Source organism: Condylura cristata, unplaced genomic scaffold (genome assembly GCF_000260355.1).
Source record: "Condylura cristata isolate star-nosed mole 26May11 unplaced genomic scaffold, ConCri1.0 scaffold00033, whole genome shotgun sequence".
Taxonomy (NCBI): Eukaryota; Metazoa; Chordata; class Mammalia; order Eulipotyphla; family Talpidae; genus Condylura; species Condylura cristata.
In genome coordinates, this window is record NW_004567134.1 from 8,975,348 (window position 1) to 9,002,530 (window position 27,183).

The window sequence follows — 27,183 nt, forward strand, 5'->3', positions numbered from 1 at the left end:
GAGAGAGAGAGAGAGAGAGAGAGAGAGAGAGAGAGAGAGAGAGAGAATGAGAGAGAAAAGTGATGCACAGATTGTCACCATGAAGTGTTTTTGGTGGAGAGAGAATGAGAGAGAGAATGGATAACTTTGTCCTGAGTCTTTAAATGGTCCCTTGACCCAGATTTTTTTTAGAAGTTGTAAAAACTTGGTAGTTTACTAGGTATTTAAAGTGGAATGATAATTTACCAAATATGTCGTAAGAGTGGTAATTTGCTATTACCTTGGCAAAAATGGCCAAGAGATTGTACATTCCCCATAGTACTGGGTGGGAGAAGTGGTCGTGGTAGGAAGCAGAGTAATATCCAGTATAATTTTCAAGTACAGATCATTTTCTCTCCTAGCAACTACACTAACTATATATTTGCATCATGCGGAAGAGATCCGACACTATTTAAAATAAACAACCCACAGAACATTTTCTGAATCAGCTGGGAGTTTAAGTAGTAGAAATGGAGCAGAGGAAATCTTATGTGATTAATTTTTAATATGGATAGTTAAAATGACATTTTTCACAAAGTCTGCCAAAGTTCTGACAGCTGTAGCTGCTCTTAAATGAAATGATAGAGCTTCAAAAAGGAAGTAAATGCCTGGTTAATATTTTCTAAGTAGACCACATTCAAAGAGAGGTAACTAAACTCTCTCCATTTTCAGCAATATTGGGATTGGTCCCAAAGAAGTTCATTAGCAGGAAGCTAATGGGATCATTGAAACTGGAGAATAACCTTGAGGCCATCACTAGGTGAACATAAGGCTTTTAGTAAGTAACTGGCTTTGGGGGAAGGCAGGAAGACTAAGGAGAAGGACTGAACCAGACAGGCTTGCAGTCAGCAAGTACAAACCCCACCGAGCTGGTACTCTGTGACGGTTTGAGCTTAGAACTTCACTTGGAAGGTAGGCACAGGTGCAGGGCACGGTCTGCCGTACACAGAGCATGGCTTCCAGGCCCTATGGGTCAGTTGTTTGGAAACCGGAACACTCACCCTTTGGCCGGAGGGGCAGCCAAGGAAATGTTTCTGGAAAAAAGGAGCTGATTTCTTTGGAGGCAAACAGAAAAGTGATGCACAGATTGTCACCATGAAGTGTTTTTGGTGGAGTTGGATCCTTTAAAAGCATCATTGACAGTCTAGCTGGATGATTACTGAGTCATCCCAACACTCAGTGCAATAATATTCTACAGAACTCTTTTCCATTTTGACAAATTTCTGTTCACCAAAAAAAAAAAAAAAAAGAAAAAAATCCTGATGTTTTCTTTTGAAAATTCTGATAACTGCTATTTCCTTTTAAGATGGCAGGGCAAACCACACATCCAGCTGTCAACTGTTCTCACTCTTTGAGTGTGTTGCATTTTGTCAAAGTCAGTTACTTTGAAAACTGGCTCCAAGATGAATGGCCCAATAGGAAATACTTAGTGAATAAGTAGCAAGAGAGTTTGTACTGCCTTCTCTTAATACTTTCCTTGAAACATTTAGTGATTTTTAAGACTATAGAGTTGCATTCACTCTGAATTCTAAGTACAGTTAAGTTGTCCTTCATTTTTTTTTTTTCTGGGCCATTTTCTTTAGAACAATTTGCTAAAGATCTCAAAACTTGATGGCTAAGAGAAGTCACTTATTAAAATGTCACTTCTGATGGTTAGTAGTGTGGATTTAATCCTAAATCGTTTTGCAGTTGTAGACATAAGTGCAGAAATGCATTGTGTTGTTCCATTTTTCATCGTTGAATGTCATCATTACACATAGAGCTGATTGAGGGTGTCATTGGTTGATTTCATCACTCATGGGCTGAAGCCATTTGGGTCCAGGACCTTCCGTGATGCCTGCTGCAGTCCAGGGAACCAGGACATTTGTGGGTTCTGTTGACACTGGGTGGGCTCGGGGTGGGCCACAGAGAGGGTCCGATAATGCAGAGGGTTTCTGAAATGCCTGCAAGGTGGAAAATGCACTTGATCAAACTACCCTTGAAAATCTCTTGAGCGGCCATGAGTGTGTTACGGAATCATCTCTTTACCTTTCCCAGGTGTGTTTTGCTTCAAAACTAGATCAGATGGTGGTTTCCAACAGGGAGCCATTCTTTCGTCCGCGGGGAATTAGGTTGGTTCGGCTTGCGGGGAGTGACTACAATCACACACCCAGGGAGGTGAGATGCTTGAACCTAGAGGGGCGTGCATGTGAACTGAGACCGCAGGAACAGGATCTCCATGCCTCCCTTCACACTTGGATTCTGGGACACATCTGCCTGTTGAGTGGTGTAACTGGCACAGTTTTAAGTGGTAAAACTTCCTCCCTTTTTAGTTGGATTTTTCTCAGATAAACGTACATGATATAACAGCACTGTATAACCATGGCTTTAAAGAGCTCTGATGCTCAAGGAAGAGGGTGGGAAGTCTGTAGGCAAGTCATCTGAGTGTCCAGCTAAGTGGATGGGGGTTGGTTTGTATCTCTAACTTGTTAATGGGGGTACTCTGCAAGGAGAGGCTCCCTCGCTGCATTTGATTTATGTATGCAGTGGTGGCTGGGTCAGAACAGGGGAACAAATAGTAGGGGGGACCTCTCAGGCAGGGGATACTCCAGGGGGGTCTGAGCCTGGAACATCAGACCCCCAGAAATCAAAGGGTGGGGGGTGGATGAGTTTCTGGTGTTCTGACAAAGGAGTCTGAGATTTAGCCTGAAGCCAATGGGGAACCATTGCGATGATTTGGTTTGGTTTTAGCAACACAATTATTCTTAGAGTTGCTAGTTTTCAAAAGTTCAAGAGGGGAAGAAAATGGAAGCAGAGGAAACAGTCTTCGGTCTGGTGGGTGATGTGGTAGCTAAAGTGGGTTGTAGGAGGAAGGTGAGGAAGAGATAGATGTGAGATATATGGTGTGAGAGGGGGAGATATTGCACTTGACATTTAACTGGAAAGGGACAGCATGGAAGAAGAGAGAAAATGAAAATATGAGTGAGCTTTTGACTCTGGCTGGGAAGATTAACTGGGAGAGGGAGGGCTGAGGATGGGGAAGGGAATGTACCCTGGTGAGGTTCTACCTGCTGAGAATCTCTCTAAAAGGGGGCTTCTCCAGACCATGGAGAGACACTTCAGGCAGTGCCCTTCGGGGGGATTGATAGGAGTGGGGACTTGCAGCGAGGAGAGGGGGCGCCCAGGGCACAGTCTCAGCCTCAGCCTGGTTCTGCAGGGAGCATGCCCATGTGGGGGCTGGGGAGCTGGCTTCCTAGCTCCCGTGCCAAGAAGCCACTGGCCATCAGCCTTCCCAGGCAATTCCAGGTCTAGGGTGCATCAAGGGAAGGAACCGGGGAAGACTGCAGAGCGTGCAGGTGTGCGGTCACATGGAGACCTGAGAGGGCATGGACAGCGAAGAGGTGTGACCAGCACCGGTTTGGTGCTTGCAGCCCTTGTGAATAGCAGGGTGTCTGGTGGGAGCTGCCCAGAGGACAGTCAGGGCTGAGAGAGCAGTGTGAGCTGGGGGAGCCAGCAGGGGCCCCGGGGGGCTGTGGTGAATCCATGTGGTGACTGAGCCCAGGCTGCTGTGGGTCCTCATTTTCCATACCAGACGTCTCTGGTGAGTCTTAGAGCTGCAATGGCGTGTTGGGAGCGGTGCTGAAAGTGAGGTGCTTGGTTCCAAGTGGACCATATGCTTGGAGTGTGAGAAGCCTTTCCTCTAAGACGGCAGCAGCAAGACGTGCTCCGAGTATCCTCAACGGCACAGATTGCAGAGTGAGTCAGCTCCGACCACCCAGTGTCAAGTGATACAGAGAGAGACTGTTTTTTTTTTTTTTTTTTTTTTGGCATTTTGCTGTTATATCCGGGAAAGCCAGTCTCAGAGCATTGCTCTGCCTGTCCCCTCGCTTGGGGCTGGGAATCTGAAATTCAAAATCTTTGTCTTTATCCTAAGACAGGGCCCCGCTCCTGGAATGGGACTCAGGTGTAGCGAGCGGTGTCTGAGTTCAGCCCCTGGGTTGGTCCTGTACGCCTTTTTTTTTTTTAACCAGGAAAAGCTAGGTTTTTGTTTTTTGTTTTCTACCTGGAAATTTCTCTTTGTAAACATTGCCTCACTTTTCAAAATAACATTGTGTAACTCTAGGCCACCCTCTGGCTGCCAGCTTGCCCCCTTCCGGTTCCACAAGACCCTTCCCTCAGCAGGTCATCTACCCTTTCAGCCCCCACAGACTTCTCAGGTGCTCTTGTTACTGTTTCTTATATGTCTGCCTACCTTTCTTCACCCAATCTTCCTCTTCTTTGGTTTCCATTACTTTTTTCAAATAAGCAACAATGTATTTTCTTTTTAATTTTTTCCATACACACACACACACACACACACACACACACATACATATACATATAAGAGATTTATTTATGTATGCATACAAGAACTGAGGTACAGGCCAGAGGTGGGGGTTGGTGAGAGGATTCACCAGAGACAGAGTGAAGAGCAGAACAGGTGGATCCACTGAAATACACCACTGAGGAGAGCAGTGGGTGGGTCAGGAGAGGTCTGCCATGCCATGTGGGTCAGCTCCCTGCCCGGGGATCGGACTTATGCTACAGTGGCTGTGGAGAACTTCACAGTGCTGCACTTTAACCCTTTGTGCCAATGGGGGTAACCCTATTTATATATTTTTATATAATTTTTTTACATCGTTTATTTTTACACCATTGTTCACTTTTGTACGATATCTGCTTTCTCTTCTCAGTTGTACTCCCTGTGAAATCCCCACCACCAAGTCACCCTGCACCATCACCCTAGATCTTTGTGTTCTTCCCTCTCTTGTTTTGACCTCTCTCTCTACCTTCTTAGGGTGCCTAGTGCTGAGTAGGTATTGCTTAATAGAATTTTCCTGAAGGGAATGGAATAAAGCCACACCCTGGCATTTTGCTGCCATCATTCACCAGAGGACAAGATGGTTCTGTCGTCGGTGAACACATTTACCAGTACCACAGCTGGCATCTTGTTAATGTTGCCACACACCATGGGCCCACACACACAAACACACACACATATGCCCACACATACATGCACACATGTACACAAGCTAAACACACATCCGTACACACAAACACATAGACCCATAGAAATTCCTGTCATTGCCTCAGTGATTTGCCACAAGGGTGTGTAGCTGTTATTTCTCCTTCTCTCTCTCTCTCTCTCTCTTTTTTTTTCCTTCTTTTTAAAACACATTCAAAGCATGGCCTTCAAAGGAAGAAAATCTTTATGGACCGTAAGTGGAGTACAAATGCCTTACATTGCTTTTTTCCCCCACTAGCCACAAGATAACATGAACATTTTCTTTGGCATTTGAAAAGGGCAAAATTGGAAAAGTGCAAAATCATATTGGTGCTAAAATGAAAATTCTTTTCAAAATTATAGTCAAAAGTGTCCTCCTTAAGTGGCCTTATGTCTCTTCATGTCTAATTTTTACCAATTACTTGAACTCTTGGGAGAATTATAGGGCTTCCAGAAAAAGGCTTCATAATTAAAGGAAATACACAGGGGGGTAGGAGTGTCAATGGGGGTGTGCCCTAGAATACACCCACGCCCGTGGCGGGAGCCCCAGGAGCGGACGGATTCCCGGAGAGCAGAATTGAGGAAGCCGATGCAGACTTCTTTCTCTGTATCAGAGTAGGGAATAGCGTGAGTGTTTCACACAGAGGTTGTTATCTTGGATTCTGCCATCTAAGAAGGGCCCCTGCTCCCTGCTCAAAGCTACCCCTCCTTGCCGGTGTGGAACCAGCCTTCATCAGTTTTCTCAAGCTGGCTGAGGTGTTTGGAGGACTTGATTAGCCCTCCTGGGCTGCCACCTTGTTCCCCACGGAGCTGTCCGGCCGCACAGCAGACTGTCTTAATTTATTCCTCCTATTTTTCCATCTCACTCCAGAGTGACACCCTTTCTGGTGTGTTGAAGTTTCAGGATTCACTGTTAATTATTGTGTTTGCACTTTCCAATCTAATATGCCAGTATAAAGCCACATCCTCTTGGGAAAGAGAGTTGTGGTTTTTGTTTTTTGTTTTTTGGTTTTTTTGCCAATCCACACCCCTAAATGGCTTGCCTTGTAACTCCCCTTCTCTCCCTTCAAAGCGTCGCCTTTTTTCTACTCGAAGAACACGAGTCTTGCATTGTTCACGTGAGAGCTCATCTCCCCTGCTTTATAACTGCCCTTGATTGCCTGTGTCTTTCCTTACATTTTATTTTTTATTTTTTTCCCCTCTCCTCTGAGAGAGAGCATTAGCATACCAGTGATTTCCAGTCTTTCCCAGAAGTAGTTTGGGATGGCGGAGAACAGACAGCAGGTACCCAAAACACAGAGGCACTTCACTGAATTTCTTTGAAATTTCCAGTTTATCTTAAAGCATATGCAGATTCTGTCATACTAAGAAGTATCCGTATTGGGTTTAAAATAAAATAAATTAAGCCCCCCATGTAAACACACAACCTTCCAACAATAAAGGGACCCCCCAGGAGACCTCTTCTGTGGCATCACAGGTGGACTATTGTGACATTTGTTATTTTGAGGGCTACAGGTCCACAATGCAGGTAACTCAGTTGCTAATTATTTTAGTGAAGTGTTAGCTCTTTGTGCGTATATACTTGTCCCATATTTAAGTTAGGAAATCTGAATATTTCTGGCAAAGGCTTTTGTCTTTTCTGTCAATCAGTTACCTTAGAGTGTGTATGTTTTTCAAGGAAAGAGAGATATAGTGGGCATTTCCAGGGATGGAAGTTGCAAAAGATGAGTATTAATTGAATTTTACATTCTTAGCTATGAATGCCATAGCAGGTGAGAAATAACTTTCAGAGCAATGTAAGTACATTATTAGTGTTTTCAGTGTCCTTGAGATTTTGATATAATCATTATCTCCATAATCTATCTAGCTGTTTTCTATAATTTTTTAAATGCCTGAAAGATGGAGCCATTAAATGTTATAAATATGATTTAGTGGAGTGCATCATTTCATTTGCTTCCTATTCATCCACCACGAGTTGAAACTTACAATGGCTACAAAGACTTAAAAACCAAATTAGTACCTCATATTCAAACAACACCTGTTTCTGAGGGTCTGAGAGCACTTTTTCTTCATCCTGTATGGGTGGAATATTGTAATTTATTCCCCTTATGTCCTCATGATTTGTTTCTGTTGCTAATATTTGTTAACAATATTCTTATTACGTATTCTGCAATTTTTAGAATTCTCTTTGGTAGGTGAAAGTTCCCTTATCCCCGGCCTCCCATTTTCTATCCTGGCACAGTTAGGTGGGGAGTGCAAGAAGGGTGAATGAGATCACCTGCTGAACAGGGGACTGAAGTTCCATCTTGTGGCTCCTGGCTCAGAAAGTCGCCATCTTTGAACTTTCGGGCCCTGGACCTTACTGAAGTATCTTTAGAGAATGTCTAGAGACCTGGGAGTGATTTGCAGATAGTCAGGCTGTGGGACCAGAGGTCTGTCAACCCCAATCTGGTTTCAAGACAAAAGCCTGCCATTGCAAACTATCTGCAGCCTCCCAGACAGCTCTATTCAACAGAGTTGTGTTGTCAGGTCCGAAGTAAACACTTCTGTGAAATGATAGTTCTAAGCCCGTCAATGCATTGTATTCCCTCTGCCCCCTAAAACAAAGCAAAATGTATTTACTAGGTGTCTTATGTGTTCTAAGGCAGTCACCTTTGTTAGCGAGAATGAGATGTACACAGTCTCTATTCAAGGGAGATTTATAAGTTATCTAACATGTTGAGATTTTCATTTGCAAACTTCTAGTGTTTAAGTCTCCCCTATGTCAAGCATCCTTGCTCCTACTAGGAGCAAAATAGCCCACTCTTCTTCTGAAGGATATTTATGTGTTTCAAGCACTTCTTAATATGACAGCTAATGTAACTCTGTGGCTATTTGTGGTAATAGCCTTACCAGCTACCCTTCACTGCTGTTGCTAGTCTGAGTCTTTGCTCAGTGCTCCATAATGTACATTAGTTTATTCCTGAAAGCCAATGAGGAAACGAACCTCGTAGCAGTGAATTGTCTAGGGCAGGGTCCCATCTTTGATGAGTGGAAGAGGTAGGGTTCACCTTAGGAACACTTCTAGCACTGCTCTGCTCTAATCTTACCATTAGGGTTAGGGGTTAGCTTAGGTTTAGGGTAGGATTCCTCAACTTACATGTTTTCTCTGAGTAAGTTTGTATGGGAAAGCAGCCTGTGCATTGCATATCTGGCCATCTTTAATGTTTACCACAAGACCCCAAACACCCCTACCCTCCAGAATGACAGTAAAAGTTGTCTTTAGACAATTCAAAATGCTGAGCCAGACACAACTGCCCTCAGTTGAGAATTACTAGGTTAGTGTTAGGGTGTGAGGTTATTTTCTTCCTGATGGCTTCCTTTGCCAATAGCATTTATTATATTAACCTAAATTTGCCACTAAATGAAATGCCGAGTTTACTACAATTTGGAGATATATATCTTGTTATTATGATTGGTTCTTTCTTGTTCTGTTGATCTGCTTTTTGATCTGTGCTAATGCCATGTTTTTTGGATCACACTAAGTTTGTAGTGTATCGTCATGTCTTGTCTGGGATGTTGGCAATTTTTGCACATTGATTTTTCCATATAAAGTCTAGAGTAATTTCCTTTGGATCCCAGTCCCTGTTGAAATTGTAATTGCATTTACATAATAATTTGAGAAGACTTTTCACCATGTGTTTTCTAGAATATAGAGTTCAGTATTACTGTCAGAAATCAAATCTTACTTTAGGGCTTTGTGACCTCCAGATCAGTGGTAACCAAAAGGGTGTAGGAGAACTGAGACTTGTGTTTATAATTATTCCAATGAAAATGAGGAGAGAAATGACATGCTGCTAGTACTTAACTTCCAGGTTGAAGGTAGCTCCTGGCTTGGGACAGACGTCAGGGGTTCATATGGAGTGGGGGGTTGTCAGGGAGACTGGACTCAGAGGAGCCCTATCAATTAGATCTCAATAAAATGCATTTGTGATTTTTTTGTGTCGTTTTAACTAAATTAACTCTCATGAAATATACATATGGCTTAAAAATTCCTGTAATGTGATTGCAGATTGAAGAGAATACCAGTAATATAAATGTAAATCTTTTCCTTTCTCTCTCTCTCTCTCTCTTATTCACACACACACACACACACACACACACAGAGAGAGAGAGAGAGAGAGAGAGAGAGAGAGAGAATGGCCACACTGACCCATGTTTCACTGTACATATTTGTTAGTAGTATATATATAAATCCTTACCTGGTCAGATCTGACTAAAGATAACCAAAGAAATTTGGACTCATTAAGGAGACATAGTAAAATATGGATTTATTTCCAGGATTATTAACATTGAAGCTCATTCCAAGTACATATTATGCCTCCAAATACTATTAATAGTATGAATTTTTATGATCATATTTTTAAAATATTGCTATTTCATCTGTGTCTCATCTTTGAAAACTTCTGTTTCCTGGGTAGTGTTTGGTCCAGTTGGAAGATGCTGGGATAGTAGTTCTCTGGAGCTGATTCCTGGCTGGGTGTGCCATTCAGAACAGTTAGGAAGCCCCTTGGTTCAGGAAGCTTCTGGATCTTGCTGCCAGTTCCTGCAGCAGCTACTGTCCTGCCACTTAAAGTAGGATTTGTGCTCCGGCATCACCTGCATCAGAGCTCCTTAGAAATGCTGGTTCCAAGGCCCCACCCTGGCCTGCCGGATCAGAACATGCATTTTGACAAGATACCAGGTGATCTGTGTGCACAGTAATGTTAGAAAACAGAGTTAAACTGCTCGGCAAAGAAGGCTCCTAGTAGGTAGGTCTTGGATCCATGGAGCCATTTAAATCTAAATTAAAATTAAATTAAATTAAAAATTCATTTCCTCAGTTGCACTAGGCACATTTTTGGGTACTCTATAGCTACCTATAGGAGCTGCCACTTAGCAGACAGTGCAAATACAGAATATTTAACTCAGTTGGAAGGTGTAGTTAGAAAAGTCTAGAAAAGAAGGAAACAGCAAGCGAACATTCATACCTACCTTACATGCGGGAAAAAAGAGACTTCCTGCCACTCAAGTCCACGTGCCCATAAGAATTCTGTGTGTTTTTCCTGTTATTTTTGTGGGCAGATAATGTTTTAAGCTAGTAAATATTGTGCATGCTTCATTCAGTGTTATGTTTGTGATAAACTATTACTAATTTACACGCAGTTACTAATATTAGCCCTGTCCATAGTGTTCAAAATAATTGGAGAGCATTGTGGGGTTCAGGAAAAGTAGAATCCTACCCCAGATCCCATTCCTGTGGTTTCTCTTTTTAGAAGCACAGTGTGTGGGGGGGGGGGGTGAGATGCTTTCACGGCTAAATGTACAGGCACGTTGGGGTGAAGTTGTTTATTTGCTTCTTCTTGCCTTTTGAGGTTGGTGGTGACTTCTGGTGTCTCACAGCCACTGATGGTTGGTAGGGGGCTGGCTCTGTCTACATAGCAGACAGGATGTGGCAAGATTTCTCTAGAATAAATAGCAGCATTGGATGGCCATGGTGGCTTGCATCTACCTGGTGGCACACAGCTCCCTTAGGAGTGTGTACTTGGGGTGTCATTTGTACTATTCCCCCATCATTTCTAGAACATTCCAGCTGATCCCAAACCATCACTAGCAGAAGTGTCTCTTGTGCATGTTTGTGGTGAAAGAGGAAGGGAAAATCAGAAGATAGGACGGTGATCCCTCCATGAGCAAGTTCTTCTTTCACTTCCTACTTCCGAGCTCACCTGTTGTACTCTACAGTTAGGGGCTTTATTTAAAGATTCACCAGGAATCTTTGTTTCTTGACTTGCCCCGACCATCAGCTCAAGCATTTCTTAAACTTTACTCTTTAGGGAAACTTGATTCCAAGAGTCTCACTTTGGGGGAAGGGAGTAATATTTGGTTCATTTTGCAAATAGGAGATTATGAAAATTTTGGAAAGCTTCTCATTATTTTGAGAACATCTCTGGAAGGCAGCAGTTTACCCAACCCCCAACCCCAACCCCAAACTACCACCAATTGCAGAGACAAGAAATAGCTAAAATCTCTCTTTCTTCCACCCACCACCTCTACAAATATCATAGCTCAGCTCTTACTTCTGCACACCTAAAATAGTCTTAATATCCCCTCTTCCTGCATCACAGCTTCCTAAAATCTATATCTTTTATGTAAGGCCATCAAGGACCCTCCTGTAGGGACAGGCTCAGCCCACAAGCTATTTCCCACTTCACTAGCCCCAACTTTCATTAGGGTCCTGGTTATTGATCCCAGTAAATTATAATAATCAACCCTCGCCTTTATGTCACTTACCACTATGATATCCGACCCGTAACTCACGTGTTTCCGCCATCTTGAGCTATACTAGGTTCAGCTCTCAGTGGCTGGAATGTCCGTCCACCTTCTAACTTCATGACTAATCTCCCCACAGTTTTATGGGCTCCACACACAAGCTCTGGCTTTTAAAGAATTTCCCTCATCCCTTTACTGGAAATGACCAAACTCTCATCACCCTTCTGTTTCTGTAGGATGAACTTCTTGTTGACTCCTTGATGGCAAGACCTAGCTCGGTGCCTTCTACATGTTATGGTCAGGAAGACTGTGAATAGATGCAGAAAAGCAGAGGTTTTTTTCATTGTCATTAGTTTCAGACGAGCTCATGAACCTGGATTAGTTTTCCTTTTTTCTCATTGAAGATCTTCAGATTTATAGTTAACTTGCCTCCTACCCCTCCTGAAAAAAAAAAAAAAAGTTTTTCTTCTGATCCTTCAACTTAAACCTAGTGTTGCCTTGGGAAAAATATCTTAAAATTCCTTCTTGTTTCCCAGAGGTAGAGAATTTGTTTCTGTCAATTGACATTTAGTCATTTTTTTCTCCTAGTTGGAGAAGTGCCTAGTAAGCTAAGTCTGTGTTTGTCACCATTTCTTTCTGACTGTTGTTAAATGCAGCAAAAATAGCCCTTTTAACAAATTGTACATTCTTCTCCTTTCTTTTCAAATCTTAAACTATGCCTGATGTCCTGGGAAAAAGAAGATGTTTAAACAAATGATCTTTGAAGCTACTTAAGGGATTTTAGAGTTGAAGTGAGATGTTACATGTTTATGACTTAAAAGGAATGTGTATGATAATTTTTATTCACATGTTTATTATCTTAAAGAAGAGTTTATAATAGTTTTTTTTTTGACAAGCATTTGGATTTTTAGTAGTTTGATTTTTATCAACCCATAAGACCAAAATGGGTATTCAGCTTTCCGATCGGCGTTCATCAGAGTAACTTGAGGATTAACCCTTTAGTCTACCATCTTTTGAATACAGCATTCATAAGAGGGACAGTATTTGTTTGCAAAATGTTCTTTTAATGGCTTAGGGCCTGCCCCCAGCCCCTGTGAGAGCAGATTGAGGTGGTGTGAACGCATTGGCTGTGTCTGCATGGAAATGGGGAGTGCCCAGGAGAAGACTCTGCTGTGTCATCACCAGGAGTGAAATATCGGGGTTGGGATTATGGATTAATTATTCTGCTCCAGTTAGAGCACATCTTCGTTCCTGCTTCTTCCCTGCCTTCTGTCTTCTGTGACTCAGCCTAGAGCTTGGTGTATGTACCCAGAAGGCTGATTGCCAGATTTAATCCCATCCATGTCGGCCTACGTAATGGTGAAAAACTTCATTGAGAGTTAGAAAGTGGCAGTATGCCCAACACAAAAACATGAATGATTTCTTTAAAACAATGAGAAGATCAGAGGGCCCTGGCCCGGAGTTCCTACTAATGAACTGGGGTACAAACTGCCCTGTTTGCTGTGGTTCTCCATATTCCAGTTGTGTCCCCAGTACTGCTGTGCCACGACTGGTGTTTGACATTGCTGTTGCCCTGTGACTTTTCTCATGAAGACAAGTTTTCCTGCAGAAATGGGAAGCTGAAGGCCCACCCTGGAGGTGCAAGGGGTTAAAACACAGCACTAGGAAGTTATCCCGAGCCACTGCAGCACGAGTTCAATCCCCGGCCAGGGAGGTGACCCACATGTTGTAGCAGACCTCTCCTGCCTCACCTGCTGCTCCCCTCAGAAGGGTACTTCAGTAGATCCACCTGTTCTGCTCCCCACTCTGTCTCTGGTGGATCCTCTCACCCCCACACCTCTGGCCTGTACCCCAGTTCTTATATGCATAAATAAATAAATGTTAAAAGAAAAAAAAAAAGAAATGGGAAACTGAGAGGGTGTCTGACAAGACAGGAATTGAAAAATAGCAGTGAGCCTTCCACTCATTGGACTTAAAGACAAACGCCTGCATTTTTTAAAATGAGAACAAAATTTCTAGATTTTTTTTCCTTTGGTCAGAAATATCCTTTTTCACTGATTGTGGGCTGTTGAGTTTGCCCCCCTGGTTTGACCTTCTGACCCTCGGGCTGTGGGGAGGTGGAGGAGGGGTCCTGGGGGTTGGCTGCCTAACCCTTGGCATTGGCATGCTTGTCACAGGCACAGCTCTGGGTTTGCACGATTTTTATTATGATTGAGGTTTGTATATGAATAATGAGGTCAGCGTGACACAGATTAGGTGGCCTTTTATTAGGAGCTTAAGCAGTTCCGCCATCTGTGGCCAGTAGGGTTGACATCTGAGCACATGGGCTCCTGGCTCTTCAGCCTCCAGTCAGAAAAGGTTTGTACACAAATGCTCAGAGTCTAAATCTGCTTTCACGGGTGTGTTTGACGAATATTTTAAACGTTTCTGTGCTTGTTGGCTTGGGCCCAAGTCCCATGGAGAAGGTGGCTAGTGAGTGCAGACCGTGAGGGCTGATGACAAGGTTCTGGAGACAGACAGAGGGGAGAGACTCCCCTCATGGAGAAGGTGCATCAGGGACACCGAACAGCACAGCGTGCCTAAAATGCTTCAAATGCTAAATCCTGCATCGGGTATGTTTTACCAAAAAACAACATTTTTTTCAAAGTGAGGAAAGTAAGAAATTGGAAACACTTTTGAGTTTTTCTGACCCAAAGAGGAATAGAGATGTTTCCTTTATTTCTGTTCCTTTTTGTTGGAGGATTGTCTTTTTTCTGAGAGTAAAGGTCAAACCAAGGTTGGCAAACTCAAAGCCAAAAATTAGTGAAAGAAGATATTTTTTGACCAAAGGGGGTTGGGGGGGGAACAATCTAGAAACTTCTTTGTTCTCATTTTAAAAATAGAGGTGTCTGTAAAGCCAACAAGAAAATGATTGGTCTCTTCAAGTCATTGCTTCTGTGTTTTTTTCTTTCAGTTATCTCCTGGGAGATTCCCAAAGGGTGGCAGATACAACCCCCCAACCCTACAACCCCCCCCCCCCCAGACCAAGGCCTTGGTTCAGTGCTCTGCTCCACAGAGTCGCTGGGGAGTTTCCAAAGTCCGTTTCCCTAGTTCGCCTCGTGCGCATTAACTCAGAATCTGTGCCAGCCCCCAGGTGACTCCAGGGTAGATCTTCTCTGTTAATATGCTCTAAGGGCCTCTCCTGTCATCCTGAATCAGACCCACAGTCTTGGGGTGGGGGGGGGCGTGGGGTCTGAACTGCCTGGATCCCCAGCACTCTCTGGCTTTCTTCCTTTCCCTTTCTCCCTCCCCTGCCCTCTCTTTGATGAGCTCCTGTCCCACTCTGTATGAGCTCAGTTTAGGTCCTTTGCAGGCTGTCCCTGCTCCCTGGAAGCTCTTATTCCTGGAGACCCGCCTGGCCAAATCTCTCAGCTCCTTTAGATCTTTACTTCAAATGTCACCTTCTCCATGAGGCCTCCCTGACCAGCTTCATTCAACTGCAACCCCTCCACCCCACTCTCTATACTGTTCTTTTTTTTTCTTCTTCTTTAAATGTAACCATCCTTGAAATCCTCTATTATGTACTCTTGTACATAATAGAGGAATTTTGCCACTTCTGTTTGATGTATGCAAAGAATAGTGTCTGGCACACAGTAGTAAAGTTTTGTGGAGTGGATGAGCAATGATGAACTCTGAAGAGCACTAGCTGAGGAGAGAATAAACTCACAGATTACAGTAATAGAACAGTAGCCACCAATAATTGTTGAGCCCAAAATACTTGCCATACCCTGGGCTAAGGACATTATGCGCATTTTGCCTTATACAGCAATGCTACGAGGTAGCTAGTCAGAACATTCCCATTTAACAGCCACAGAAAGTTTAAATAAAGAGCCCAGAGGCACATACATAGCTGGTTAATGACCCAAGTCTTCTTAGTTCCAGAACCTGAAACCTCTAATTAATAAATCTAGAGGAAATTAGAGAGTAGGGTTTGTAGGGAAGTGGAGAAGCATATTTCACCGCTCACAATGCTTTTCCCAGAGTGTCTGCATTTAATCTCGGAGCCTTGGTGTGCCTTTCCACAGAAGGGAGGCTTTGCTGGCAGTGAACTTCATCTCCAGGAATGCATTCTGTTCCCTTTCTTCTTGTCTTCCTGTTTAAATCCAGATCTCGTCCTTTCCAGAAGTGGAAGCCATCTGGGCATTCGGGGGAAGTTTGGTGATTTCCCATATGTTTTTCCAGGATGAAGCAAGGACGTGGCCTTTGGGAAATCATATGTGGTATTTTCCCTGCTCCCCGGGAGGGTGACAAATTGGGGAGTTCCAGTTACTGCTGCTGCCTTGGGAACTTGCTTGGCTGTGGATGGTCTGTTCCCTCATGCTATAGTTCCTTGCAGCTCCTGGGCCTCTTCCTGGGGATGCTTGTCCCTCTGGCCTTGGATGCAGGGGCTGGAGTTCTGAGGGCTGACAGAAGCTGGTCTCGTGTCTGGCTGCATCTCATGCGTCTGGCCACCAGTAGCCCCATGTTCTGAGCTTACAGCTGCATTGTTTCCTTCCTCAGTAACTATTAATTTTCTACACTCTGCATTCAATTATCATAAATATGGTGCCTTAGAACAATATCCATCTATTACCTCAACTTCTGTAGCTTATGTGACTTCTCTGTCCGTCTCCTCAGGACATGGAGTTTTGGTCTCACCAAAAGCTCAACTGAGGAAAGATCTGCTTCTATACTTGCTTCGTTTTTGGGCAGAACCTGTCTCCCTGCAGCTGTAGAACTGAGATCCCTTGTTATTTGGGCCACTGGCAAGGGTACTTGACCCTCTTACTTCCTCAACCAGCAAGGGGAGTCTAGCTATAGTCTATGATGCTGGAGACTTATAGTTTAAAATTATCATTGTTCCTGTCCCATCCGGGGGAGGGATGTACAAAGCATGAACTTCAGAAGGTAGATAGAGATCATTGGGTGGGAGGGGGGTGGGGGTGGAGGTCACCTTAGGGTGTATTCACCACAGTAACCATATTTACTACCCCACATCTCCACCCCCAAATTCCTCCAGGCAGCCTTGTTTATATAAGTCAGCTCTATTTGTGGGTCTAATGGTGTTTTTCATAGGATTAGCAGCAGGGAGAGAGACTCTTATGTGACTGTGGCTTCACCCAGCTCTCACCCAGCATCCTCACGGAATGCATACATCAAGAATTGAGCAGCCAGCTCTGTCCTCAGAGGATTCAGGGGTCTTTACCACCTTCTCTCCCTTTCAACCCTTCTTCAGTACTACAGTCCTTTCATTTAAAAATGTGTAAGTAGTTCTTAAGGGGAGGAGCAATCTCATTTATTTCCCCAATATGCATTGGAGCTTTTCCAAGCAACCATAGACTGAGATTTTGTTCATGGTTCATCTAGAAAATTTGTAATAATGCCCATTTTTGTTGATCTTTAGTGCTCCTTTCACTGAGCTAATTATCTGATGAAATGAACCAGAGCTGCTTTCTCCATCTAGGCTCCTTACTCCAGAACCAAAGGTGGTTGTTATTCAATTGTACTAGTGATTATTTCTTATGAGTCTGGACTCTTAAGTTGCTTCAAGACAGTTTCATCTTCCCTTCACTCATTTTATGGGTATTTTACAGGACACAGTGTTGACTTACATAAAATGATCATTCTTTTTCAACCCAACCATTTAAAATCTCAGAGGTACTTATAAATAACCTCACACAGTCTGACGTTAGTCTCTATGGGACGTTGCAGCTGGGATTTCACATTTAAGAACTTTCTTTCCCCCCTCCCTGTCTTTGTTGTTGGGATCCCACACAATGATGTATACAGCAGTATGTCTGGACCAAGTCTTTTCTTTCAAAAGCCTGTAATCTGCTTTAGTTCCTATTAATATCTCTTTTGTGGGACAAAATGAAAACATGATTCTGGTCTCTGGAAATTTTCATTTTTCATTGTATGTATTGAAGTAACATTGGTTCATATCACACTCACCACCAGGGCACCCATAGTCCTCCAAATTAGGTCACTGGCCCCCTGCCCCTTTACCCCCACTTCCATCATCCCCCCTCAAATCTGCAGTCAGATTCCTCGGGTTTCTTTTTATCTCTTCCTTTGCTTTTTCCGGTGAAGTTTCATGGCAAGAAGACTGGGGTTCAGCACTAGTTTGTTTGTTTGTAATTAGTTTATTCCATCTTGACCAGTTGAAAGCAGTTAAAAAAAAAAAAAAAAAAACTTAAAAGCATGTGCCTCAGTCCTACTCCTGAAAGGAGGTGTTAGAAGGAGAAATGAAATTAAAGCATGCTTACCTGGTGCCAGTTATACACCTGGGGGGAACCAAATCCTCTTTAATTTTTCACTTTTGAATTTTATGTAAATCATACCCAGATGGTTAATAGTAGCATAAATTTGCTTTTAATGATATATAAGAGCCTTAGAAATTCATTTTAAAAATATGTGTGCCTCAAGAGTTCAGTGTGAAACTAAGAATTTTCTGGCCAGAGCAAGCTCTCAGAGGGACTGGCAGGGATTGTTCTTGATAGAGCTCTCCGTAGGTGCCTGGCAGGGTCTGTCCATCCCTTCCCAGTGGAGGGGGACCGTGTATGGGGGGCGCACCCTGGACAGACCTGAGGCCATGGTCCCTAAGTCTCAGGACCAGCACCCAGAAGAGAAGATGGCCGGTGGACCCTTAGCGACAATCCTGCTTCCTCTTGCCAGACCCCCGATTGAGCTAGTGAGTCACCTTCACATTCTGACCACTCTGTGGTGGCCAGAATTTCCTCAGGCCCGTGTTGGTGCCCTACAGGAACCCCTCACAGGAAGAGCAGTGGAATGTCCTGAGACCACCTGCCTCCGGGTCTCCTGGCTGGTCACGGTGCTGTGGGAGGGGTGTGCACACCTCGTGGCAGGTGGTGGGGCCACGTTGGCCAGTCAGCTCTGACTGTGTTTGCCTTAACAGCCCTTCACACCTATTCCATTGCCAGAATTTCTCCTCAAGTTGACTTACCCATTTTTAATACCTCTTTAATTTTGATAGATTGTGTAGAATTGCTCTCTGCTCAGGTTTAACTCTTTCAAGGCTTTTGAAAATTAACTGTTCATGTTCAAAGTCATACAGGGAGGGGTATGATCTCTTCAGAGAAGGTGAAATACAGTGAGAGACACAGCTTAAGTCCCTTTGGGACACCATCCCATCCCCCACAATACCAGTTCCCACAGAGACCCCCTCTTCTGTCCCCCAGATAATTGCTGTTCCTGGTTTGGTGTGTGCTTTGCTGGTTCTTTTTCTATGTCCAGACAGATAGAAACCAGTGGGAAATCTACATTATTAGAGTGTGTGTGTGCGTGCAGTGTGAGTGTGTGAGTGGGGGGTATGTATGTGTGTGTGTGTTAAGTGGGGGGTATATGAATGCATGTATGTGTGTGTGAGTGAGGTGGGTTTGTGAGTATGTGTGTGTGAGAGGGGAGTGTGTGAGTGTGTGTGTGTGGGCGGGGGTATGTGAGTGTGTGTGTGTGTGTGTGTGTGTGAGTGGTGGGGGAGGGATATGTAAGTGGTTTAATATATAAGCCATGTTGTGCAAAACCCCTCATTTTATGCTCATCTGTTTTACTTGCTGGTATATTTTGGGTCTCTCCATGATGCAGATTTCCTCCTATTATTTGAGCTGTTTACCATAAAATTAATTTCCAGCAGGTCCTTTTTTTGGCATTTACTTTCAGGAAAGAATTTGGGGTTCTATTAAACACCTAATGATTTTTAAAAGTATTTTATGCACAATGTTAACTTGTGTGTCTGTGTTGGCTCCTCTCTTCAGATCTCAGAAAACTGATCTTCAAAATGAAGGCTACGTCTTGGAATTAGATTGTTCTTCCTCCTTAAGCCTGAGAGGCCAAAAAATCATCCCAGAGTTCGTGAAGAAGGTGAGTCCTACAGTCAGAGGGATTGAAGAGCTGTCTCCTGAGTGAACAGGCTGGAACTGGCTCAGGACAGGGCACCCCACTCCCCAGGCAGGGCGGTGGCCAGCACCTCTGGCCAGGGCCTGGGAAGCCCCCTCCTATACATCACTCCAACAGGAGCTGACTCTGCAGCCAGGTGTTCCCTGTCCCCCACAGGTTGGCGGGACTCTGGGACTCTTTCTTCTAAGACTTGTATGGTAATAACAGCTACAGTCCTCCACACCCACTGCCAGAGCCATTCTCAAGAGCTTAAAGTGGAATCCCCCAAACGCCACCTTCACTTGTCCTGTGGTCTTCATTTCCACAGCCCACTTCCTTTCTTAGTGTGGGATCACGTCAGGGTCCTGTGGCCATCGGCACGTGGTTATGCCGGGAAAATTGCCTGGTCACAGGGCATTCATTTTCTGCCCAGAAGTGGGTCTGATTTTGAATTGCTCTTCATGACACCAGGGGCTTACTGCTAGTTGTGCCATCCACCTGAGTTTCAGTTGCGTGTCATGTACTACAGCGGGAATGTCCTTGCCCAGACTGGGGCTAAGTTCATGGCTCAATGTTGATCTTGTTCTCTCTTACTCCTCCCGTGGGATGGTTAGAGTCTGAAACCCACACCGTCAGTTAGTGGATTCATTAGTAACCATCAGGGACTGTCAACTTTTGGCCAGAAACAGTGCTCGGTGCTGGGTCATAGAGAATAAAATAGCTGTGCCCCCTGGCCACCTGTCCTCACTGTGTGATGAGTGTGAATGAGCGTGGTGAGCAGCTCCAGGAAGAACCGGGCTGGGGACCAGGGACATACTGTGGTGTGGGCACCAGGGCGGTGCCTGGAGCTGAGATGAAAGGATGAGGAAGACTCTGGCCTTGGGCTTGTGCTGGAACAGGATGGGGACCTGGAGGGTTTCTGGGAAGTGAGGGAAAGTGGAGGGAGGAGAGAGGGCACCAGGACTCAGCTGTTACAGCAGTGAGGGAGGAGAGTTGAGAACAGATTTGCAAGAGTAAAAGCGTTAGTTTGTCCTTTTAAAGCCCCAGTGATTTTCTGTTTGTCTTGTCCCCTACCTTCCCCTTTGATTGAGTGTGTGTTGGGCCCAGCAAGACCTTGGGAGTGACCGCCGTGTATGGGGGGCAGGGTAAGACCTGAAGAGTAGGAATCAGCGGACTCTTCAGTACACATTTCTGGTAATCACACAAGGATGATGGAGACTCTCTATCTTGGTAGAATTTAGGTCATTACTGGCCCTCCCTGGTGGCACAATGGGTTAGGACACAGCACTGCAAGCTGGCCTCTGTCGCCTCAATCCCCGGCCCCAGAGCCGATCCACATGGCGTGGCAGACCTCTCCCGCCCAATGCTCCCCTCAGCACTGTGCTTCGTCAGTCTGCCTGTTCTGCTCCCCACTCTGTCTCTGGTGAAGCCTCTCACCGCCCCTGCACCTCTGGCCTGTACCCCAGTTCTATATGCAGAAATAAATCTTTTCAAAAAAGAATTTAGATCATTACTTAAATGAAGCAGAATGGATTTTGTTCACACGTGTGTAAGCCTGAGAACATGGGTGTTGATGTAGCATGTTAGGTGTCTCTCTGAATAGCGCCATCTTCTCTGGGATGCTGCAGATCAAATGTTCTGATAAATTCAGTTGAGAACCGGCCAGAGGGAGTATTTACCCCGCGACCTGAGAAGTGGGGTGTAATTGAGACTCAGGTGCTTGGAATATTTGAAGGGTGAGGGAAAAGATGCAAACATGAGATTGTGCCATGCAGTCAGCTCTGTTCTTGGTCAAACATGTCATCTGGTGCTTTTATCTTAGCCAAACCCCCTCTTTGCCTGACTGACCCCTAATTTTGTGCCCATGTTGGGCCTTAAGGAGACAGCAGGCCAGATAGTGGACACTTGGGTGCCTTGTGCTATGGTGTGTGTCAGTGGGCATTTATCCAACAGAGTTACAGTTTGTGTGCCCTAGAGGACATAGCCGGTTTGAACTACTGTTCAAACTGTTACACACACTGTTACACACACACACACACACACACACACTGTTCTCCCTGTTACACACACACACACACACACACCTGTTGTGAGGACCACTGGTTGTGTGTGTGTGTTTTGGGATCCAATACCAATGTATTGGTTCCTTCAGTAGTTAGTAGAATAAGTCATTGCCCCTGGCTGTTTCAGTGTTTGTTTGAGAACCCTATGACAGACATTTTGAAACTCGTAGCCTTCCCAGCCCGCTGTGGCCCCTCTGACCCGGCCATAGTCCTGGTCACCAGCACAGCAATTGCATCCAGGCAGATGAGACACCTTGCACGCCCACCTTGCAGTCCTGAGGACAGCTGGCCCAGAGTTTGTCTGCAGGTGTACACCCAGCTCTCTCGCCATTGTTCCTCTCATTCATGGTCAGTGTCAGCAGGAGGAGCCAAGTTCCTACCTTGGAGAACCCATGGTGCTGAGCTTTTGCTGACTGTCACCCCTGCCCTGTCCATCCTGGACGAGGGCCGGACGTGGAAGGCCCCCACGTGCCTGGGTGTCAGTGCCAGCAGGGGCTTCAGTTTCCCAGCTGGTGGCCATGACAACCAGGAGAAGAGGGACACAAAGATGGGGCAGGACACCCCAGCCCTGCACCTCTTCTCTGTTGTTGGGCCTGGTTTCTGAAGCAAATGGCACCTCCATGTGCAGAGAGCAGAGGAGACCGGGGTACCCAACAGCTAGTCCAACTGATGGCAGGATTTGACACACGTGTAAATTTTTCTGTCATCACACAGGTAAAGGACCACAACAGCTTCCTGGGAAGAAATATACTAAAAGCCCTCTGTATTTTTTTTAGCAAATATTTAATGAGTAGCCTGCTTCCTATTGAATGTGTCTGTGTCGCGTGACACCTGTTAATTGCCATGCACTTAGGCCTGAATGAAGCTGGCCACTGACCGCTAGAGCTTGCCGTCATTACTTTTAATCTGGGTCATTATTTTGTGTGAAATAATGGCTCCTGTTCCTATGACAAGTAGATCCGTCTTATGATGAGATGGTAATTAACTCATTTTGTCATTGTACCATCATGGGGGGGGGGCGCATATTATTCTCTGCATATTGGAATAAAACACAGAGCGATTAGATTTTTTTTTCCTTAAGAACAGTGTCCCGTATTATTTCTCTACCACATGTTTTCAATGAGCAGAACCTTTGGAGAGAGAACACGGTTAGAAGGAAGGAGAGGAGATTTCATTATTTTTCGCTATCGGGAAAAATAGTCATTTATATCTGCGCATGTAAAATTAGCTGAAGACACCACAATTTACCATCCCCTCTCCATCTTCATTTTTCACAGAGGGCAACGGAGGCTTTACAAAGATGATTCTGTTTTAGTCTTCTCTTACTATGCTCTAATGATTTACGGAGCACTTTGGCTCGTCAAATTAAATCTGGGCTACTGCATTTGGTTTTTCCCTCTGGCTTCCTGCTGTGCTCCATCCCACCGGCCCTTTATGGAAATTATGTATTATGGACCGCAGAACACTTAAAATGCAGATTTATGGGCAGACTTGAGAGAATGTGTTTTCCAAGTCCTGGAACCGAATGCGCCAGGGACAGGGAGCCGGGCAGCTGCAGGCTGGAGCGCCGAGAGCTGTCTCTCCTCCCGGGGGACAGAGGCTCAGCCTGCCTCCTGCTTCCGGAGTCCGTCTTGCGTGGCTGGTGGATCTGTGGGGCCGCTTGGAATTTCCTGTTCTTCGGAGTTCCCAGAGGACCGTACGGAAGACAGTGATAGAGCACGAAAAGCCTGAGTGTTCATTTTCCAACTACTTGATGCACTTTGGAGCTTCTTGGGAAAGTGCTTAAGTGTTTGGAAAACACTGTTCCTTAGCTTGCAGTGGCTCTGGTCTGGGCTGCCATTTGGGAGACCACACTGGCAAAGGTGTCTCCCTTCTACAAGGGATGAAGCTGGGCTCAGAGGGCGCAGGGTTTGGAGGAGAGGGGAGGTTCCATGGCCAGGTGGCCAGGGGAAGGTTTTGGAGGAGGGCGATGTAGACAAAGATCCTTGAACAAAAATGAGGGGTGGGGAGGGAGGGACCAGGCCGGCTGGGATGGAGGCTCAGGAAGAGACCACTCTGGTCTAGTCTGTGTGCCTGGAGGCAGGAGGCAGGAAGGGAGGGGGCCATGGTCCTGGGGAAGCTGGGTGCTTCTGATTACAGGGAAGCCAGTGAGCTCCGGGGGGTCAGGCAGGTCTCCTGTAGAGATGCTGGGAGTGGGGTGGCCTGGGGCAAGGACATAGAAAGGCAAAAATTAAATTAAAAAAGCAAAGAGTCAGACTGATGCAAACCAGTAACACACCCTGGAAGTCTGACCCTGGAGACCACCACAGGGGCAGGTTGGAGGGCCCCGGGGGTGGGCTCTGCGTGTCCTGGTGGCAGGTGTGGTGTGGCGATACCTGAAGTGCCACCCAGCGGCATCTCTGCATGTCTACAGTGCGGTGAGCCAGCGCTGCCTCTACCAAGGGAGAAGCAGCAGCAGAGGTGACCTGAGAGCATTTGGAGATCTCAGTGACTCCTCTGCAGGAAACAGAATCCCTCAAATCCCCAGGATTCTGAAACTTTGCCTGTGGTATCTAAATGACTCATCATTTACTTTCTGGCTGATTGTTGAGTATTCAGGACCTCATTTCTACAAGTGCCTCACAGAGAGTCTAATTTTAATTAGCGCAAGACACCGATTCAGAGTGAAAGGGAAATTATGTTAAAAAGGCTTCCCTTTCCTCACTGCGCTCCTACCTACCCCGAACCCAGAGGATGGAGACATTTTCTAGACGGCAAATCTGGGACCCTCCCTGGTGGTGCAGCCAGTTAGGACTCAGCGCTGCAAGCTGGCCGCAGTGGCCGCAGCCGCTTCAGTGCGAGTTCCATCAGGAGCTGACCCACACGGCGCGGCAGACCTCTCCTGACCCGTACGCTGCTCCCCTCAGCAGTGTGCTTTGTCGATCTGCCTATTCTGCTCCTCTCTCTGCCTCTGGTGGATTCGCTCACCACCCCGTACCTCTAGTCTGTACCCCAGTTCTGTATGCATAAATAAATAAATATTTTTTTTAAAAAAGGCAAATCTGGAGGGGTGGAGGAAGGAGTGTGTGGTTCTGGCAACAAGTGTGCCCTTGGTGTGGAAGAGTGAGCTGGCGTTGGGCTGAGATGAGACTGGGGGGCAAGGGGGCCTGGGGCGAGCCTAGGGGTGTCCCGTTCTCTGATGTGTCTCCAGAACTGAGTAACTATTTGTTGAGTGAATGAACAAATGAAAAAGAAACAAAGAAAAAAGATTGTGTGCCGTGGGCACTCCCCGGTGGCCAGTGGGCTGGAGTGTTGCACTGCAAAGCTAAGCCAAGATGTGGCAGTTTCAGTGCAAGTTCAACCCTCACCGCCCCCACCCCCGCCAGGTGACCACAGGGCACAGCAGACTTCTCCTGTCTGTCCCGCTGCTCCCCTCAGCAGTACTTCTTCAGTCTGCCTGTTCTGCTCCCCACTCTGTAGGTGAAGCCTCTGGCCTGTACCCCATTTCTGTATGTAAGAAAAAGCAAGACTGTATACCGTAGAGGGGGAAGGAACTGTTTGGAGGTGACTGAAGGGTGAGGTGGGTCATCTTCTTTTTTATTTTTTAAGATTTATTCATTTGTGCATACAGAACTAGGGTACAGGCCAGAGATGCAGGGGCAGTGAAAAGGTTCACCAGAGATAGAGCAAGAGCGGGGAGCAGAACAGGCAGATCTACGAAGTACACTGCTGAGGGGAGCAGCGGGCGGGTCAGGAGAGGTCTGCCGCGACATGTGGATCACCTCCCGGGCAGGCAGGGATCGAACTCATGCTGCAGTGGCTTCAGCTTCTCAGTGCTGTGCTTTAACCCGCTGCGCCACCAGGGAGGGCTGAGGTAGGTCATTTTTAAGAACAGGGGACAATAGGTGACAGAAGGCAGCAGTGGGTCCTGATGGCTGACCCACAGAGAGCCACTGTGGACAGCCGTTCTTTTGAGATGGGGAGAGAGAAAATATGTGGGATATTAGGTGGTCATAGAGGAGAAAATATGTGGGAGCCGCTGCCTCGGGGCCTTTGTTTTCTTATAAAACGCGTCTCCTGCCCCCCCTGTCCTGGTCCTCTGACCTCCGCTGTTTTCATTGGCGTGCTGTGTCCAGACCTGTCCAGAAGGGTTAGCTGAAATCAATTTGAGCCTGAGGGGAAGGAGGGGTTGACGCTTGTCTTGGCCAAGGCCCAGGCCCAGCGAGTCAGGTTGTATTCTTGTTTCTTTGGGGAGATCTCTGAGGTCCCTGTGTGTCCTTGGGGGCCTCTCAGCAAGCCAGTGCTGGCCCATCCCCTTACATCCAGCTGAGGACACAGCCACTGAGTGGATAACCACACGATGGGGACTTAAACACAAATGGGCATAAACTCTGACCCAGGCTGGCAGTGGGAGGAGGGAGTGTGGGCCCCGAAGAAGTGGTATTTGCACCCAGGTCTGCAGGGAAGACGGGTGGGGGAGATGGAGGTGGAGGAGCATCAAAGAGCATGGACAGGAGTCAGGAGTTTGATCTGAAGACGAGGCAGGAGGCCTCTGTGACGACCTTAGAGAACAGGACATTTTGAGCGTGGGTAAGGCAGGAAAGTTGGTTGGACTCTCGCAAGTCCAGGACCCAAGGCCAGGCTCCGGACTTGGGTCTTCGTCCTGAAGTGCTGGAGGAGCTAGAGAACATTTCCAGATTTACATTTTGGAAAGGACAGATGGCTCCAGCAGGGAGCCTGGCAGGCGGGAGGAGCCGACCCAGGCGGGGACCTGTCCCCATGGGTCTTGATGACCATAGTGTAGCGCAGGGGGTGGCTTTGTGCTCACGATGTGCAGGGGAGTGGTCAGTGCCTTGCAGCCACATCACCAGGGTGCCTGAGGCAGCAGGTGACAGGTGGGAGAGGGACCACCCAGGTGAGGCTTCTGAAAGGCCTCTGCTGAGATAAGAAAGACTCTGGACCAGGTCATCATCTCTGTGTCCAGGAGCTCGGGGCTGGGCTGGACACAGCAACTGACAAGTGGCCATTGAAACCATGGTGGTGGGTGAAGCTAGTGAGGAAGGGAGGTGCAGAGAAGAGGGTCTTGCAGAGAAGAGGGGTGTTCAGTAAGGTGGGGGAGGGGGCTGTCTACCCTGTTGGTGCCCTTAAGACCAAAAGCCAACGTAGCCATCGCTGGTGTCCCCACTGGCCACGTCCCTGGAAGCTGTTTTGGTCACTTCTTCCCCCTTAGCACTTGTTTTTATAAGGCTGGATCCAAAATATCTTTGGGTCATAATTAGAAACCGCTGGCCTTATCCTGCTGAACTTTTGTGTTTCTGTGGAATTCCTAGGATGGTCCGAGGCGTTGTTTTAAACTTTCAGTCTGAGATGGTTTTTCTTTCTGCGGGCTTGCTGAATGATCTTTGTTGTCCTCCTCCATGTCATTTTTTATTGAAGAACTTAGCTTTAATGTCTGATTGGGGTTCAGAACTTGTCCACGTAAGACATTGTGACTTTATGTAATTTTTGGCACTTAGAACATAAATGATAGGAGATAATAATAAAGGAACTTGTGGTTAAGTCAGAGAAGATACTCGCTTGGGATGGCTAAGAGTGGCATCTCAGTGCACACAGCCCCTGGCTCTCTGGGTAGCTTGAGTCTGTTAGGGCTGCTTTCCATTGTGGTCTCTGCAGAGAAGTTACCCCAAATTCAAAGAGTTAGAGACTGTTAGAGATGCAGGGGCAGGCAGAAGCCTGAGGGAAACAGAAAGTGAACAAGAGGGAGGTGGCCCCATGTGCCGGAGAATGGTTTGTTCCAGGAAGCAGTGGGGCCACACACTGTCTTCCCCGAATCCCTTTCCTCCCTGCGGGGTGGTTTTCATCCCCTTGGGAAGGTGATGTCTCCTTGGCACCGCCGGCAGG

At 46.1% G+C, this 27,183-nt stretch overlaps 1 protein-coding gene across 1 annotated transcript in view; it reads left to right on the forward strand.

The window, feature by feature from the left end:
• The window catches only part of RFTN1 (raftlin, lipid raft linker 1), a 161,891-nt gene that overhangs the window by 60,257 nt on the left and 74,451 nt on the right, over nt 1-27,183 (forward strand). The window contains exon 3 of the mRNA XM_004692186.2: nt 19,120-19,225. Coding sequence (XP_004692243.1) covers nt 19,120-19,225 — 106 coding nt within the window. The remainder of the gene's footprint in view (nt 1-19,119; nt 19,226-27,183) is intronic.